Source organism: Chanodichthys erythropterus, chromosome 10, assembly GCF_024489055.1.
Source record: "Chanodichthys erythropterus isolate Z2021 chromosome 10, ASM2448905v1, whole genome shotgun sequence".
NCBI classification, from domain to species: Eukaryota; Metazoa; Chordata; class Actinopteri; order Cypriniformes; family Xenocyprididae; genus Chanodichthys; species Chanodichthys erythropterus.
Genome location: NC_090230.1, coordinates 992,794 through 1,012,500, shown reverse-complemented (window position 1 = coordinate 1,012,500; position 19,707 = coordinate 992,794). Strand labels below are relative to the sequence as shown.

The 19,707-nt window shown below is 37.5% G+C and overlaps 2 protein-coding genes across 5 annotated transcripts in view; one reads left to right on the top strand and one right to left on the bottom strand.

Annotated features, from left to right (window-relative positions):
• The window catches only part of si:ch211-262h13.5 (uncharacterized protein LOC571127 homolog), a 47,631-nt gene extending 41,749 nt beyond the window's left edge, over positions 1–5,882 (bottom strand). For both annotated transcript variants that reach the window (XM_067398477.1, XM_067398478.1), the window contains exons 1-2: positions 5,619–5,882; positions 5,316–5,426 (exon numbers count right to left, since the gene is read on the bottom strand). In XM_067398477.1, coding sequence (XP_067254578.1) covers positions 5,316–5,426; positions 5,619–5,813 — 306 coding nt within the window. In that variant the 5' untranslated portion in view covers positions 5,814–5,882. The remainder of the gene's footprint in view (positions 1–5,315; positions 5,427–5,618) is intronic.
• Positions 5,883–8,508: 2,626 nt separating this feature from the next.
• The window catches only part of anos1b (anosmin 1b), a 131,786-nt gene continuing 120,587 nt past the window's right edge, over positions 8,509–19,707 (top strand). For all 3 annotated transcript variants that reach the window (XR_010896243.1, XM_067398476.1, XM_067398475.1), the window contains exon 1: positions 8,509–8,746. Coding sequence is in view for 2 of the 3 variants with exons in the window: in XM_067398476.1 (XP_067254577.1) it covers positions 8,573–8,746 (174 nt within the window). In the remaining variant the exon portion in view is untranslated. The remainder of the gene's footprint in view (positions 8,747–19,707) is intronic.

Sequence of the window (19,707 nt, the reverse complement as noted above, 5' to 3'; positions counted from 1 at the left end):
ACTAAAACAAAGAGACCATCGTGTGTTTGCCATTGTGGGTCCTAAACTATGGGATAGTTTGCCATTTCAGGTTAGATCTGCACCTTCCTTACCAATTTTCAAGTCACTGCTGAAAAATTACTTTTATTCACTTGCTTTTAATAATCAGTAATTTGTGCACAGGAGATGTTACGGCAGCCCAAGAACACTCTGTTGTGAAGTGTCTAGTGCGCCCCAATAAGGGCACTGGTTCCATTGGGAAATGCGGACGACACATTTTGCTGAAAACAGCTTGTGGTAAGTATAGAGGTGAGCTTATGGAGGCAGCCTTACACTTGGGTCGGCACCTGGAGCATGGGGAGGAACTAGGAGGTTAGAAAAAGAGGGAAGCTGGCAAGGAAAATAAGGCATCTGGGCCTTTGCCGCTAACGGAGGCAGCCTCATGCTAGGGTCTGATAGTGGGTTCAATCCCAGGGAACGCATGTGCTCATAGAGTATATGCACTATAAATCACTAAGGGGTTGGGATAGGTGTAGGTGTAGTCGTTAATAAAAAAAATAGTTTTGCTAAACGGAAATAGGACAAATGGTGTAAAAAGTCCACACATTGGGTCTCATTCATGAAACATTCGTAAATATACGAGACGAAGGCTGCTATGATGAGAGGGTATAGTTCAAACAGCATTGAGGATGTTACAGACTGTGGTGAGTCTAAAAGCTTGCGCGTAAACAGACTTTCCCGAAAACTCTCCTCCTGATTCACAAATACTTCATAAACGTCAGAAGTGATAGTGAAATGTGTGTGTGTTAATGAATTCCAATCAGTCGTAAATGGGACACGCGTGCACGTTCATTCTCAATTACCATAAATCCCGCCCATTAAATCCGACTGACAACTATATATGGGCATCATTTTATGACACCAAATGAAGGATTTTGGCCATTTTATAGGAAACAAGTTCCATAGTTTACCCAGCCCTATTGAAATCAATTCATTATTTGATTAAAGTGCTCCGTTTGCAGATGCTATAGGTGCATTCACGCGGCCTCGTAATTCCTGTAGTTACAAGATTCTAGCTTGTAAAAAGCGTTCACGTCCTTGTAGAGTTCGTAATTACAGTTTGTAAGCTGGGAGTTTTCTGAAAGCTCCCACATGTAACATGTGGCCACTATACCACCTGACCACTGTAGATTGATTTATTAGGCATTGATAGTGGTGCCATGGAAACGCATAATTTCCAGTCCAAGGACCAAAAGGGCGTGAACAGCTCCGAATATAACGTCATTTCAAGATAGCGGTAAATACAAGGTGACGTGAACGCAGCTTATTACTGGCTCTCACAACAAAAGTAAAAAGAAAAAACGTATGTGATTACTATATATAATATTATTTTTCAAAATGATGTAAATATGTACCTTATTAAGGTGAATTAAAATGCAGACTTATTAATGAGCAAAACGTTCGGATGTTAAACGCACTATTTACGCGTGGCTGGGAGCAGGTTTAGATTTTTTTCGTACCAACTAACATTTGGAAAATACGAACATTTTAATGAATCCGAAAATTTATGCCAGAACCACTTTACACACGATTTACACAAAAATTCGTTCTGCTCTTGTTTCATGAATGAGACCCATTGCATTTAAATGAACACTCATTTTGATTGGTAACAACAGTCATACGTCATTTCATGACAACAGACGTAATACAACACTGTCATTATTTTAACGCCAGCTAGAGGGCCCATGACTTTAAAACGTAAATACAGGTCATAAAAAGGTGCTTGAAAAACGACCTATAGGGTAGTTTTTTTGTTTTTGTTTTTTGGAGGACAGTCTGGCATATCTCCAGGACATTTTTTTGTCCATTCATTGAAAGTGTAGCCAATCAAAAAATTCTTCTTAAGAGATCACTTTATATAATTAAGCTTTTAAGTTTTTTTCATATACAGTATATCAATTACCATTACAATTATTTCACAAATATTTTCTAACTCAACATATTTGTTTTGACAATGTGGTAATTGTTGCAATAGCTTACACACAGCACAGGAAGCTTGATTTCAAACAGTAAATTGTAATAAAATAAAATTTTTCCAGGTAGGTCTAACAGTTGTATTCAGGTAAGAAACTGAATAAAGAAACAAAGTAATCAAATTTAAAATAACATTGGATAATTTTCATTGTAAAAATTCAATACAGATTAATCAATTAAAGTTACACAAGTTAATCAGACAAGAGCAGTAAGTGATTTTCTCTTTGTCTTTTGTTGTTAGATCAACATTGACAACATATAGAGTGGCAAATTTATTAGGCTGCTGTCCCTTTATGAGGGATCCAAAATACTGTTACTGTTACACATTCTTGCTGAACTGTGTATGACTCCATTTATGTTATTTCTCACATCAAGATGGGCATTGTGCCATTATTTTTTAGTGTATTTGACCATTAATAAACAGTGGGAATGAGTAGAATTATGTGCAATCCCGCGCCGAAATTTAGTTAACTAAAACTTTTGTGGTTATTTTCCATGAATTTAAATTCTGGTTCCTGCTTGTAAATCATCATCACTTTAACTATGCAATCGCAGCTACATGAATAGAATTCGATAAACTGATCCATATATTTATAATTAATTATAACACGCACATCAGAAAGCATGTCCTCGTGCTTCAAATCATAGTCCTAACTGAGGAGGAAGGGGGCTCTGGAGGAGAACAATGAAAAGGCAGAGGAAGACAGCAAGGAGATAATGACCAGGGAGGAGATGAAGGTGGGAAGAGCCAGGGCGGAGACAGGAGGAACCAGAGCAGAGACGGGAGGAGCAGGAGGATGACTCAGAGCAGAGACATGAAGGTCCATGGTCAGTGGCGGTGCTAGGTCGGGGCTTACTGGATCTATAGCCCCACCATAAATTTGCGATGGAGAGGAGCCATGGTGGAGAGGCCTGGCGGAACCAGGTATATGACTGGCTGAGGTGGAGCAGAGACCCAGGTGGAGCTGAAGACCCAGGGTGACGCTGAAGGCCTGGAGGGCCATTGTGGAGCTACAGGCAGGAGTGGAGGATGAACTTGTGAGATTCGGGTCGGGTTCGGGTTAAGTTTTCATGAATAGCTTCGGGTTTGGATCAGGTTTGGGTTTGTAACTTTGTAACTGAGTTGTGGCAGAAAGAGTGTGCGAAATTAAAAGCACATTTATATATATTTTATATGTTAACAGAACTGTTTTGCACATGTGCTCCCACTCTTGTGAGCTCTTCAAATAGACACTTTTCTTTCATGTCTCTCAGAAATCAGCTTTGCCTAGATTAGGCAACTATCATCTAAAACACTACATCATACACATTTTGTATTATTTGATATGTGTATTTAAATGTTTAAAACATCGAACGATTTGATAAATGATTTGAGTGCAAACTATATGAATGAAATGTTGTGTGATAAGTCAAATAGCTGTGTTGCCATCTCAGTGGATCTCTTTTCTACTACTTAATGTCTATGTAAATGTTGTACGATATGATCTTGTCGCTTTAACCAATAAATAGCACAGTGGTTACATGCAGTGTAGGGCATACAAAGCTGTCTTGGCTTATAATGCAGGTACATCTCTCTACAGCAACGGATTTCAGGTTTGGATAGGGTTCGGGCTTAAACTGTAACAGTGCCGGTCACTGCGTTGGGATAAAAACGGCCTCTGGTGATCGTTCTGGCCCTTGCTCAGTTGTGGGCATAGCTGCACCAGCACCCACATACTGCAAAACACCTTTTTTGGTTTTCCAAAAAATAGATTAAAATAACACTGTTCCTGAGCACTACAACCCAAACAGTTAGCTTGTACAGAGCGCATTTTATGGAACCTTGGAGAGCACAACGTCAGCTCTACACAAAGACCACTGTGACATTTTCTGCTCAAGTTGTGCTTGCAAAATTGGTTCTGATCAATCTGGGGTGCGTTTCCCGAGCAACGATGTAACTCGCTGCTGAACGACCATAGTGCAATGCATTGTTGAACAAATCAACTAGCTAGTCATGACCAGTTTCCCGAAACCGTATTGTTGCAAACTTGTCGTTCAACCACATGGGTGAATGACGTCACGTAGGTGGTGGAGTAATAACTTCTTTAAATGAATCCGTTTGAGATCGAATTAATGCTAGAATTTCTACTATAAATTACGGACATGGCATTAGAGGACTAATTCTCATTTTCCTCAGTTATTTTGCTTTATTTCCAGATTAAATCAAATGCTTGTTCTGATGTAGGCCTACTAAAGGACGTACGCACTTGCACACTCTTCAAAAACGGTGACAAACTAAAATATATAAATGACATTTTTATATATTCGAAATAAAATATATACATTGTACTTAATGTCAGCTTGCTTATTTTGCTCAAGATAAGGATTTATTAAGTCCACATGTCATAAAAACAGGAAACTATGCTTCTAACTACAGCTTGAGAGCTGTCGTTCCAATCCAACCACACAAGTTTGCGATGCAGTTCGCAATTCGTTTGAACTATGATTTCGGGAAACACCAAATCGTTGAACTATGTAAGTAACGACGGAACTTGCGATGTTAGTTGGCTAACGATGCTTTTGGGAAACGCACCCCTGCTTGATTATCTGCATTTTCAGAATCTAACTCTGGCTCAAACTCATACGGTAAAACTGAGGATATTATTAACTGTGTGTTTACAATTTCTTCAGAAGCATTGGAAGCTGAAGCTTGTGATTATGTAAGGGGCGTTATATATTTCCTACACATGCCTGAGATGTTTGGCCAGTCACAACGCATTGGATCAGCTGGCCAATCAGAGCATTCTAAGCTTTTCAGTAGGAGGGGCTTTGTAGAAATTAGCTCTTTCAGACAGCCATACAGGTGCTGCAATAAGTGAAAAATGTTTTTGAACATTAAAGGATGTTAACCTATTCCAATTCACCCAAATCATAAATAAATAAATAATAAACTTAAAACAACATCATATGACCCCTTTATGTTATCATTTATTACTATCTCTGAGAGCTTTTCTAATGTTTTTCAGTAAAAAAAAAAAAAAAAAAAAAAAAGTGCCACCATTAGTTGCCTCTATTTCAAGCCAGAGATTTTAGCTTGAGATCCAAATGTACATCCATCAAATAGTCAAATTACAGTTTCTGTTTAAAAGTTAACTCTGCTGGTTAATGCTAAACCCTTGATCAATATTTGAAAATTCACAAGATGGAATTTTGAACAGAGGTAAACAATACTTCAACACCGTCAACCATATATTTCATACAAACTTTAAACATTCATTGAGATTGTACAGTAGCAGCAAATAACCAAGAAGCAGAATCCTTACTGTTTCCATGAAAGGTCTTATAGGACATTTTTTCCACGATTTGGGACTGAAGACATGGCACTTGGTCTCAAGGACATCTAGATCAAGATAATAGACCTTTCCAGCAGGACCCTACAGCAAGGGAAAGTGGACCTATGAAATAAATAGTACCTTGCAAAAATGACAATAAATATAGGCCTATATTATGACTTTGAATCTGCAAAACAATTTATGTTATTAATAATGATTTAAAAATATGAGTAGATCTACTAATGGTGTGGTTGCCTTTCCATTGGTAAAAAAATAACGGCACTGTTTACCAACCTGTTGATGCGCCTGGACGTTTGTGATTCTGTTAAGGGCAAATTTGTAACCTGTTTGTCTGTCCTCATTTATGTATGTGACAGCCAGTCGGGACAACTTCTCCACGATCTTGTCATCACAGGGAACATGAACTAAATTTGTCCCCAAGACAGAGAAAATATTTGGGGTCAAAAAAATCCAAATCAGAGTCAACATCTTTAATTCTTTTTACAGATAATGTCCTGCGCAAGATAACCAGTTTTATTTCAAATGCAGTCTTGTATCCGTTTATACCAGGAGATGAATGTGACTTTGGAATCAGGTTTGATAAACATTAACAAAATGATCAATGTGTGTGACCTCACTGTGATGTAAACAGCAATGTGTGCCATAGTCAGCACTCAACATATAGGCTCAAAATTGACCAAAAACCTATTCAGACTGATTTATAATATACACTTATGAAGTGTTAATAATGTATTATGGAGTGTTAATGAAAATACAAGCAGAATAATCAATTAATAACTAAAATACAAATAAACACTTTACCACGAATGCTTAGTCCTCCACATGGAGACTGCCATCTGCAGCTGAGTTTAATTCTAGCCCTGCAAGCAGCTCAAAAACTAAAATTTTAATGTGAAAATAAAGACCTTGTTTGGTTGGTTCAGGTGTGTTTGTTTAGAGATGGATGTGAGTCATTCCACGAAACTGGTACGATTTGAGTCCCTCTGACCTTTTTCAGTGTATTTTATCTATTGGGTCACCAAAAAAAAAAATTTAAAAAAAAATAAATAAATATATATATATAATCTTTTAAGCTTTTTGTATTAATTGAAATGTCTCCTTTAATAATGTTTAAAAAAACATGACATACATTTTATCTTCATATTAGAAATTATTTAGTTTTTTTCAGTTGACACCACCTAATTTGTCATGTTCCTCAAGGCCTTCTATGAAAGTGTACTTGGGATATGAATAATAAAATGAGAAAAAAGTCCATTCATTTTGCCATTCCCATAAATATCCATCTGTGCTTTTTTGCTGGTAATGTTTTTTTCTGAGTAAATTCATGATTATTCATTAAAATCACATCATTTAGTTCCGTACCTCAGTAACCCCTCAACCCGGTTACACAAACCATTCTCCCCCTAAAAAATTAATGAACTGATACTTATGTGACATCATTAATAGAAGTGACATCATAGAAGTCTTCTGAACAACATTGTGAGCAGGCAATTTTAATAATTATAACTAAATTATGTTGTGAAATTGTGTTTGTCAAGCTTAACTACTCAACTCTGTTACATCAATTAAAGATAGAAAACTATTATTTGTGAAAATTATCTTTGTTATTTCAACATTATTCATGATTTCTTAATATCATGCATGACATGTGCTCTCCATTTATTCATTAGATTTAGAGCTGTGGCTAATTTGGGCAAAAAATCACAACCCCATCACAGTCAACCCTGTCACACCTACATTTTTATTTTATTATTATTATTATTATTATTATTTATTTATTTATTTTTGTTAAGTTTATGAAAAAGTAATTTAAAGTTAGTTGAATTAGTCTGAAATGTTGAGAGCAATCATAAGAATACTAAATATTTTAGCTCAAATTCTGAAGTTAAGCCTTTGATGAGGTTGCTGTCACAAAAAGTGCCCATTTCACGCTTTAGTATAGCAAAAGCGTGAGATTTTATATAACTTTTATATGTGCAATTACTGAATTAGTGTGAGGGACATCTGATTAATAGGAAAATGTTGATTTTATCACAAATACATTTTATTATAATATTCAGAGAACTCCCATAGTGTCCATAACTTAAAATAATGACCAATAATAGGGATTTGATGCCTGAGATGGGAAAATATGTTTTTCTGGAAGTTAAATGTCATTAATCTTGTGAGGTGTTCAGAAAAGTAATACATTTTGGTAAAAAAATCTAAAAATGTGTAAGTCCAAATTGTAACGGTTTCGTGGAATGACTCATGTAAACTATTTATTACTATTTACTATTCATGTAGTAGGCCTAGTCATTCTACCACACGATGGCGCTGGTATTGCAATGACGCCAACAAATTTTTATCAACACATGCTTATGGAAACTGTAGATGCCCAGATGCACATAGGGAAGAAAACAAACTGGATTCAATATTGCCAATCATTATAAACCTAATAAAAGAAAGCAGGCTGTGGTTAACTGGTTATACCATAGTATACTTTGATATTTATTATGATTATCATATCCATGCACCATTTAGCCTATTTGAATGGTTTCTGAGAGACGTTAATCTCAACAACGTTATAATAATGACACAAACGTGTTTAACATAAAGAGTGATGAAGAGCGATGAAACTTCAGAGAATAAATTAAAACAATGTGTTGTCTTTAGCTAATCTCAATTTAATGTGATTCGTGTAGATATGAAGTTACCATAACAACTGTGGGAAACACTTAAAAAAAAATTGGGAAGCAATGCTGTGATAAAAATAAAAGTCATTTAATCTGGCATTGTTTATGTTATTTTCATAACGTTTCAAAATAGCCTACGTGACTTTGGCGTTTCATTACAGAAAAACGCATGTCTGCAACCTGCGACTATCGCTGTCATTATAAGAAACGTCACTCTACTAGAGAACTTCGTTTATTATAATGAAAGCAATTTATTTGCCGCATACGTTTTGTACGAAAGATATTTTTGGAGAGACCGAACGTCTGTCACTAACCATAAAGCTCAGTGAGTTGTATTCCTTAAACAGTTTAAATTCGTTTATATACCTAAATACAAAATGACAGACTACTGATGAGTTGAGTTCGGATGACAGATTTGCGTGAGAGGGAGTGTCTGAGCGCGCGCTCCTCTCTAACACACACAGCACTCAACACGAGCCTCAGGCGCATCCAGTAGCCTACATTCAGCCGCGCAACGATCAACACACATTTACGTGATTGTCCTTTGTGAATATGATGTTCATGAGGAAGGTCTGCTGCTTTCTGCTCTGTTGTGTTTTTGAGGCGAGCGTTGCGCGCAGGACTGAAGAAGCAGAGACTTTGGAAAAGACTGAGAGCGCGCGCTGCGTTTCGCGCTGCCTCACACTTCACATCACGCAGATCACAGCTTCATTCAAACACCTGCAGGTAAGCGCTGTAGGTTTGGTTTGAAAGTAGATCTTTTATAGACAATCTTTAAGAAAAAGCTTTGACCCGTATATTGTCACAATGGGAGCTTGCTGGTTTTTGACCGTGAAGAATAGCTGTTGGAGATATATAAATACTATTAAAGGTTAAAATGTCATATTCCCACACACAACATATATGAAAATACGAACACGGAAAAGGTAACATACAAAAGTATCAAATAATTGTTTTGACCAACTTAAATTGTATTTGTATACCAGTGAGATTTTATTGTGTCCGGTTGATTACAAATGCTATTACATCTATTGCAAAAATATTGGAATGGTGATATTAGGTAATATTAATACAGTTTTGAACTAATTGTTAACTAGTTGTCTGAATAACTAGTTGCTTGAAGCCAACATAGATAACTACTCTATAAGTGCATAAGTATACATTTATAAAATTGGGCTTTTGATTAAAAAAAAACAAAAAAAAAAACTTGAACTTCCCTATGTGAAAACTAGCCCTAGTCTGATCTATCCCTTTACTTTCAGATGCTGAGTTGGAATCTTTTCTGAGCATATGCACTTAGTATAGTGGATGGAAAACACATTGCTTTTTGTGTGTGAATTAAGTGTTTAATGGCTGTTTTCAGTGTTTAATCACCTGTTTTCTCCATGAGTTTATTCCCTAACTGACTGGAGATCAGTTTAAGTGCAGTTGTAGTTAATTATGTGGTATTTGGAGTGAGAATCATGAAAGCATATGGTCTGACAGCCCACCATGCTACATGACTCTCTCCTTTCTGTCTGTTCTGTTTGTTGTATATCTTTTTAACTGAAATCAGCTTATGTATGTGGCAACTCAGTGAACCGATTGTCTCAACCCAACCATAATTAAATCATAATTAGAGGCACATTATGAAAAACTATCCACTTTAGTAGTTCCAGACATTAAACTTTCTCTCTGATCTACTTATAATGTAATTTTCTCCTCCAGTTCCTGTCTGTAAATCTTAATTTGACTTGTAAGTCTATGATTTCATCATAGAATTGCATCTGGATACCAGAGACCCCTTTTGCTTGTTGGGTCTATACAGCTAAATATATTATTTTCAAATTAATTATTAATTTATTTTTAGGATCAGTTGAGCCTTTTTCTATATGTGGATTTAAACATGGTGAGACACATTAAAAAGAGCAGAGAGTGTACACTCTCATTGGTAGCTGGAGCATGAATAAATTAGCCAAAATATTTAAAAAACAGACATGCAAGGGGAGGGAGTTCTGTGGTGCAGATGTCATGTACAGTCTTAAAAATAAGGTTTTTTTTGTAGAAATGTCATAAAAGAACCATTTTTGTTTCCTTAAATAACCTTCCAGCAGACAGTTCTTGAAAAAAAAAAAAAAAAAAAAAAAAAATTCTTAATGTGAAGAAAAAAAAATTAATCTAAAGAATATGTTTTCCACTATAAAGAAGCTTTTGTGGAATGGAAAGGTTCCATGGATGTTTAAGGTTCAAGGTTCTTCATGGAACCATATTGCCAATAAAGGACCTTTATTTTTGAGGTCTGCTCATTACCCAAAAGGTAACGTTTTAGAATGAGACCACTGACATTCATATAGGATTGAGTGTTGGATCATTGTGGGAATTCTTTGAGATAACACGAGGGACTGCTTTGTAAAGGACTCGCTAACACATTCTTGTGTGAACTTTGGTAAGAAGGCTTCTGAAAAAGCACAACAGCCTCATAAATTACTCTTACAATTGCTGTAATTAAATAAGGATGAGATTAATCATAGCAGACTAAAATTCTTCTCAGAGAGTTTCTTTATTCTAAAACAGAATTCCAGCCATAAGTTTGTTAGATGGGACATTGTGCAGGTTTCATGTTACTGCTCAAAGCATAGATGGGGGTTTTTAAGAAGGTGTCCTCCCATTTTTCCTCAGCCCTTTGAAAGTCAAAAAACCAAATCCAGCTCAGCGTCTTTACACGCACCAGAAAAGAATGTTTGATAAGTCATCATTTATGCCATTCTCTCACTCTCATCCTTTGTTGCAGCAGCTGCTCTGACTGCAGGTGTACGATTTACAATGTCTCGAGACAATGGTGTTTGTTGTGTTAATGGCGCACACAGGCCTATCCAGTGTCAGCGCAAATGGTTATACTGTGGTAAAAATGCAAGTTATCATACATGACTAATGTAGAGTGACGGACATCAAACAAATGCAGAGTTTTCATTTAGGTAGAATTACACTTCTCCTTTGTTCTTCTTACCTCAAAGAAGTGTTCACATGGTGGCTTGGCTGATTAGCATGTGTCATATAATTACACCAGTCTGGCTGAACCACATATAAAATTTGAATACATTTGGATTGGTTTTAACACAAACTAATAAACTTAATGTGATGCATATTTCTCAGTCATATAAATAAAATTGTTAAGAAATTAGTATTTTTGCAATAGCACTAATAAAAATAAATGTGTGTAAATAATGAATAACCAAGTTTATATCATCCAAAAATCCAGTTTGTTTCTATCTCATACATTTGAACTAATTTAAAGGTCCCGTTTTTCGTGTTTTTTTTAAGCTTTGATTGTGTTTATATTGTACAATATAACATGTGTTCATGTTTCGCGTGTAAAAAAACACAGTATTTTTCACATAATTTACTTATCTGTATACCGCTGTTTCCACTGTCATAAAAACGGGCTGATGACTTCCTTGTTCTATGAAGTCCCTCCTGCAGAAATACGTAACGAGTTCTTATTGAGCCAGCGGTTCCTGTGCTGTGATTCGACAGCAGTTTAGCGCACCTTGCCCGGAAAGGTCACGCCTCTTACCATAACGTGTGTTGCACATAGTATTACATGTGGATTATTGTGATGTTGTGCCGAATGAACACAAAAGACAATAATTCTCGAGAGACTGAACTCTTTAATCTCCACAAGCAGCGACAGAAAATGTACAACGTTAGCACTCACTCAGAAGAGTACCTCATACGGAAAACGGCCGTATACATAAACATAGTCCCCTCTTGTGGCCATTATGTGCACTGCAGTCCAACATTAATTATTGCAGTAAGGATACCACAATTATAATTTTCGGGAACCGAGTTAAACATAAATTGTAACCATTGATCTCTAAGTACAGCGTCCCTGGGAAGGCCAAACAAAGATTGACTGCGGGATGAAAATAACACAGTTTCGACGACATGGCGACAAACACACTCTACAAACGGAACTCTTGCTCTTCTCCGTGGGAGCGCAACAAGACCACGCCCCCTTTTTTGTGTATTCCTGTGGGCGGAGGATAGTCAAAAAACTGTTTTAGTGACGTCATTAAAGAAGGAAGTAGAGGGATGTAGTCCAAACGGGCCGTTCGATGTAGGCGACGTCTGTTAAATAAAATATCTTGCTTGGCATTGAACTTTGAGCTTTAAAATTGTACAGATTTTATTTATACTCTAACAACAACATTACACACTAACTAAAGTTTGAAACATGGGATCACGAAGAACGGGACTTTTAATATTGCTTGCTCTAAAGCTGTTTATATTTTAACCATGTTCATACTTTTTAACTAAATAAATATCATTGTTTTCAGATAAATGCAGATTCTTTCAGATTTAATAAATGTATTTTAAAATGATAAAAAAAGCACATTCATCTATCATAAAAGTAATCTATACGGCTCCAGGGGATTAATAAAGGCCTTCTGATGTGAAGCGATGCATTTTTTTATAAGAAAAAATATATCCATATTTATAACTCTCTAAACTAGAATCACTAGCTTCTGGTAACGTCTGTACGAACGTTCACGAGAGAGTTGAGTTCCGGCGTATAACATTTTTTTACAGAGAGATGTTCTTATCTCTTTTCCATTGCACTCTGAAGACAGCTGGCCAACCAATAAGATTCATGCTTTTGGTCACATGCTCAGAGTGGCTGCTGTTACATACAGTAAAACTACAACTTGGTGGTGCTCACAATCAGATGTTTTTTGCTAAGCTACAGTGAATAATAAAGGACGAGTCTAGAACCGGCTCTCTTGTCTCTGTACTCTTGTATTTAAACATGCTCGAACACTCATGAAACTTTGCACACTCATCAGAAGTGATGAAAATTTACTTCTGATACGAGTTTCAGAATTAGGTGGGGCAAAATGGCTCTATAGCGCCACCTACAAAATTTCAAATAAGTGCCCTTCATGCTACATTTCACATACAGGTATGAAATTCGGTAGACACATGTAACAGCCCAATAACTACAAAAAAAGCCCTTGGGTGCAAAATCTGAAAACCGAAAAGGAAGTGAGATATTTTGAATTTTCTCTGCAAAATTTTTGCAGTCTTTGCCATTTCCACAAGTTGTATTTTAACAAACTCCTCCTAGAGCTTTAATCAGATCAATGTCATATTTGGTCAGTCTAATCTAAAGGCCTATGCAACGTTAAATTGCGAAGATCTTGAGTTTCCGCTGAAGGGCGTGTCCATGGCGGCCTGACCAAGTTTTATGTTTCGCCACGAAACAGGAAGTTATTGTAACTCGGGTATAGAATGTCCGATCTGCACATGTTTTATTAGAGTCCTGACCTGAAGACATCTACATGGCGATATTCAGTTACAGTCATAGCACCACCTGCATGTTTTACACTTTGATTAACTCCTCGTAGAGATTTAATCAGATCAACATCCATATTCGGTGGGTCTAATCTTAAGGTTTTACCTTTGCGATGTTAAATTGTGAAGGTCTTGAGTTTTTGTTGAAGTGCGTGTCCGTAGCGGACTGACAAAATCTGATATTTCGCCATGAAAGAAGAAGGTGCTGTAACTCAGGCATACAGTGTCCCATCTGCCCCAAACTTCACATGTGTGATAATAGTCCTGTGGCCTAAAGACATCTATATGCCAATATTCAGTTAGTCATTGCGCCACCTGCTAACAATAGGAAATGGCATGTTTTACAATGTAATTCATTCCCAGAAACACATTTAATATGCCATGAAATACCAAACACGCTAGAAACATGTTAAATCATGCAAAATTTGGCTAAGTGTTAAAGTATGCGATTAACGCCACGAAACAGGAAGTTGTTGTAACTCAGGCATACAATGTCCGATTTGCTCCAAACTTGACATGTTTGATAATAGTCCTGACCTGAAGACATCTACATGGCAATATTCAGTTATAGTCAAAGCGCCACCTGTTGGCAGCAGGAAGTGTGGTGCATCAAAATGACTTTGCCATATTTCTCCTCTATTTATCCGCTTAAATGACTATCGGCCACTGTTCACAGTTTTCCTGGGGCCACCAGGTGGTGCAGTGTCAGGGTGTGAGGGCCCTTTCATCGCTGCTTGCAGAATTAATTTTTTTAATATTGCCCATTAATGTACTTCACTGTAGTTTATTTATAGTTTACTATGAAACCATTAACCAGTCATAAATGGTTTCATAACCACTGGCTTAGTCCTAGATATTTAAGACCAAATTAAAAACTAATTTTTATATTTCATGATTCTTGTAAAATGATTCTTTGTAGTACACTGTACATGTCTCAATTTTTGTGTTTTCTCAATGCTCATGCTTGAAAGGAGCAATATAAATATAAATTAGTGATATAATTAGTGATGCTTGCCAAGCATACAGTATCTCATGTTTATTATTATTATTCCTCTTTCATACAAATTTCGGCATCTAACATTTAATTGCACCATTTGTCATACACCCATGAATGAGGTAATCGTCCAGTTTACTGAGGACATTTTTTAAGGTGGGCAAAAAACTGAAATATCCCATAGAGTCAACATTGAGAAGAAATGTTTGGATTAGAATGTCACAGACACTTGCAATGGGCTCATTTGTTTTTTGTCTAGCAAGCAGACATTGACTTAAAACCTTTATCATCCTGTACAACCTTATTTATCAATTATTCAGATAACTCTCTAATCTAAATTTTCAGGTTGCGCTAAACAAATGTCCCCAGCCTGATAGCTTGCATTACATTATGTAATTGTATACATTGTAGAGTTGCTGTTGTACATATGTGTTTCTTATTTGTGTTGTTGTATGGCTTCACTGAAATAACTAATTTCAATTATTATGTGCATAGTAATGTGTTACGGTCAAAACCACAGGAGCTTCTGGTAATTTGTGTTAAAATATAAAGGCTGGTTAGTCACAGACACTATAAAAATCCAGCAGAAAAACTTTATTGAAATGCTGTTTACAGGAAGAGGCCACACCACAGAGAGCAGTGCTAATCTGTTTCTCTTTAGCTCTTTACTTGAAACAATACTGAAAGGGAGGCCTAAAATAACGGGCAAGAATTTGTGAGGCTATAAAGGCAGTTCAGGGAAATGTTGTCAGGTTGGTAGAAATGCTCCCACACAATAGGGCATTTGGTGAGGTCCGAGCGAACTTCACATGATTATGAGACACTGAGGGCAGCTTGAACAATGTTAAGCTTTGTAGAAATAAGAGATGGGTTTATAGCATGGAACATTTATTTTTTCCAAAGGACTAAAATGGAAGCAATGTGGCATAATTCTCTGGTGGCTTTGATGGTGGTCTGTGGTGGGATCATGAAAGAAAGGTATGAAAACTCATATGAGCTGAATGAGCATTTAAACTGTCCAAGAATGACAGGAATGAATGAGAGGAAGTTAAAATGCCAATGACTGTTACTTTTAAAGTTTAAATACTTTAATGATGTAGTTGATTTTTTCTTAGATAGCTTGTTTCAGAACTAGGTACAAATTGGTGTGCCATTACTTAGCCAAAACATTATGACCCCTCATAGATGAAGATGATTATCTCCTAACAAGGTCACATGTCAAATTCTGGGTATATTAGATGCTAACAAACAATCATGTTGGATGTGAGTAAGACAGTGGTCACATGGCTGTAACGATGTAGCGGTTTGTACAGTTATTAATAAATTTATGGATGAAATATGGATATAATAATTCATAAATTGGTTATGAATAAATTATGATTCATATATCGACCCAACGGGGAATTGAACATATATTGTGAATTAATTACAACGAATTATAATCAATTACATATATGATTAGTTCTGGTTTAATAATTATTTAGAGAAACTGTTAGTTTGTCCAGCAAACTAAGCTCCTCATAGAATATTATCAAAGGAAGGGTTTTTTTCCTATGGCCATTAGAAAAAGACTTCCTCTTCTAGCATCCAAACGTAGCAAGGATATAGGATCGAAACGTTAAAGTGACCTGGGTTTTATGAATGAGCAGGAGAACAACAAGCATGAAATGTAGTGCGTTTTTAATATACGAAACAACTACCGAGGTTATACGTCTAAATATATACAGAGGATATACACATATATATACAAGGGTGAAAGTAGGAAAGTAAGGAAAGAGAGAAGGCAAGTAGCAAACTTACAAACAGTCCTTGAGCCAGCGCGGAAAACTGTTTCCTTATCTAAGATTGAGAAACGGCAGTATACTTGCATTGGTTGTGTGTGTCGGATTTCAGTTTAGCGCTGGTGCAGTTCGTTGGCTTCTTCCGTTCAGCGGGAAGGTTTGAACTGAGGACTTGAGAGTGAGTTTTGCTGGAAGATGGCGATCCCGAAGCTGAGCGCGATGGCAGCGCGTGGTCACCGGAGAGGTCCGGGAAAAACATGCACGAGATGCTCGTGAGACAATCGGGAGAGAACACACAAGAAATTGTGCGTCTTTGCTTTTATGACAGATAAGCCGACACACCTCCTTGAGGTGGGGTAGCCAATAACATGGGTGCAAAGTTGGCGGGAAAGCTTTCCCATTGTTTGGCCTCACGACTTAATCCAATGATTTATGACTACCAGATCAGATCTCCAAAAGGAGTGTGTTCTTCACAGTATCATTAAACACATAGAAAAATGCATTTGTCCGTTTGGTGACATGTCTCAATGAATAGCTCGAGTCCGGAGCTTTGAAACGAGATCAAACTCGATAGGTCAGAAAGGCATAGGAGAAAAGTTATGGTTTACAGACAAAATTATATCATTAAAATGCACACTAGCACAAATACACTCATTTAAACACTAGGAAACATGCATAGGCCCTAAAATATATGAAATATATATTTCAGCTGTAGTGAACAGCACATTCTAGGGCCCAGTTTATGGCCGGGCCTCTCTCTGTCCATAACAGCGGACAAACGTTTGCTACATTTTGATTGGATCTTGGTGGCCCAACACAAACAAACTGTCCAACGCCATCAGATAAAGATGGAAGGACAACATCCAGACCTCTCTTAGAGGGTAAGAAGAAGACCTCTTGTACCAAGCCTGGGAAGGACAAGGCTTCTCATTGGTCCACAGGCAGTTACTGCCCTTCAGCCATCTAGACATTATTTCCTAATGTTGGCCAGAGACTGCCATAAAAATTCCTTGGGACCTTAGCAGAATTGGGTGAAACAAAGAGAGATCACAAAGATCCATCCGAATCCATTCAAAACTATGTTTGAAAACCTTAGAACTGATGCAAACTACACATCCATTTGATACTTATTCACCGAAATAAGTATTCTCAGTGACAGCCATTTGTAGTGCAACATCTGATACAAATACAGCTGTTAATGTACAACTGAATGACAGTTCAATCTTTTTCCATCATGTTTAGTCTCTATTTGTTTAGAATATTGCCAAAGGTATTCTGGTGGTGGTTTGGAAAGTGAGAAATGCATTGGTAAACTTTAAAGACACTGTAAAGACTTCCAACTTTGTGCTTTATGCAAATGAGTTCCACAGGGGAGAGAAGGGTGGGCCACACTCTGTGTGTCCCCTCTGATGCCAGCAGCCAATCACAGCACTCGAATGGAGAAGCGGCAAAATGCAATCTCCTCCTCATCGGAAAGGGATAAAGGTACCCTTTCTACCGACACTCCTTGTTCTGAGTCTGCCCTTCAAACAGGGAAAGACGTAACAGATATTGTTCTGAGTCTGCCCTTCAAACAGGGAAAGACGTAACAGATATTGTTCTGAGTCTGCCCTTGAAAGGGGGAAGACGTAACAGATATAGCGTTCGGAGTCTCCCATTGGGTGAGACATAACAGATATTGTTCTGAGTCCCGGCTTGCGAAGCTGAGACACAACAGATACACGGTTCTGGGTCTTAACTCTGTAAGGAGTGAGACATTAACAGATATACCGTTCTGAGCCTCTGGTCCATCCAGAAGAGACAACAACAGAGACAACCACGTTCTAAGCCTCCAGCTTTTGAGGAAAGAGACATTAACCAACACTACGTTCAAAGTTTCAGTCCAGCGAGACAGTGACGACATCTGCAACAAGGTTAAGCTCAGGAGAGCAAACCTTCACTTCAAGGTACCTTCGTCTGCGTGTTCCAGATTGTTAAGGACCTTCTGCACCTACGCCAGGGCCTCGTCTGCGTGTTCCAGATTTTAGGACCCTTTGGTGCTCTAGGAGATCAGCATCCCACAGAGCTTCGTGTTCAAGACTGTTGAAACAGATTCTGGCTCCTCTCCCCACTGCACTGTCACCCGTAAATATCACTTAACCAAACCTCTTTCCAGAGACCTTGGCATTGTTGTATATTATCAGTATATAGTTTCCTAATTCCTATTAGATTCAATATAGCTGATGTTAGTTAATAACAAATAATCCTTCGTTTATTTGTTCGGTGCATAGTAAGGTTCTCCACCTTATTATTTTCAGAGAAACAGTATCTTTCCCTAAGATAACGTAACTCTTCCATAGCCACACTCAACTTAATCACTCGTATTCTATGTATCTTATGCACTTTATTCCTTTATCATTCATGGTATTCATTTAGTAGTTGTGTTAGTTATTCTTGTTTATCTTTTTGTTAATAAAATTTATTTTATTACACTTGTGTCTTCCTTGTGCTGATAATACAGAAAAGGCTCTACAAGTTAGCAATTTCACCAATCTTTCAAATAAATCAGCTGACCACTTTACATTAATTCTAAATGAATGAAAGCCCCTGTAGGGAGTGAAAGACCCTGACTGGTGCCCTGAACTAGGGAAAGGGGGGGAAAGTGGTTATCTGATGTACTCATAACCACACCTTAAGAGACGTGTGATCCAAAATCACAACGTCAGCGGTGACGTGAGTACCAATCCCTATTTTACTTCGCGTCCTTGGATGGACAAAGTAAAAATCACTACACAGCATAGTGGTGGTATATATATATATATATATATATATATATATATATATATATGTATGCAGTTAAAAGTGTATGTTTGTGTGTTTCTGTATGTGTGTCTGTGTGTGCCAGTGTGTGTGGGTGCTGGAATGTGGATCTGGCCCGTAGTCCACATGAGGGGCCCCTTTGATGTCCTAAGAGCAAGGAAATTGGGCCTGCTGTGTTACCTCGGAGGGCCACAAAGGTGTCAAGTGGGCTCATCTTTAGTAGACAGTTCGGAGCCGATTTAGTGATTAAGAAACAAAGTTCATCAGGTTAAAAGCGTTCTGAAAACTCCAAAGTTTATTGATTATCCTGATACGTGTGCATACGCTACATGGCAAAGCTTGTGTGTTGCGCCCGGTCAGCAGTGGTGAAAATTCACCAACAGTGGTCTGAGGAGGAGAGACAAACCACAAATCGGCAATGGTGTTGGGCACCCAGGGCTTATCGATGCACGAGGGCAACGGAGGCCATCCCATCTGGGCCTAGCCAACAGAAGGTCTACTGTGGCACACTTTGGACATGAAGGATCCTCTGCCAATGTCTTGGTGCCAGATACCACAGGACACATTCAGGGCTATTGTAGAGTCCATGACTCGGCACGTCAGTGCTGTTTTCCCAGCACATGGCGGGCCAACAGCATATTAGTTAGGTGGTCATAATGTTCTGACTCATCTGTGTATTCAGACATGAATTTTGGCAACAGCAAATATAATTATAGGGACTGAATATTTAAGTATTCAAAAGTGATACCAAAAAACAATCATGAAAAAAACAATCAACTATA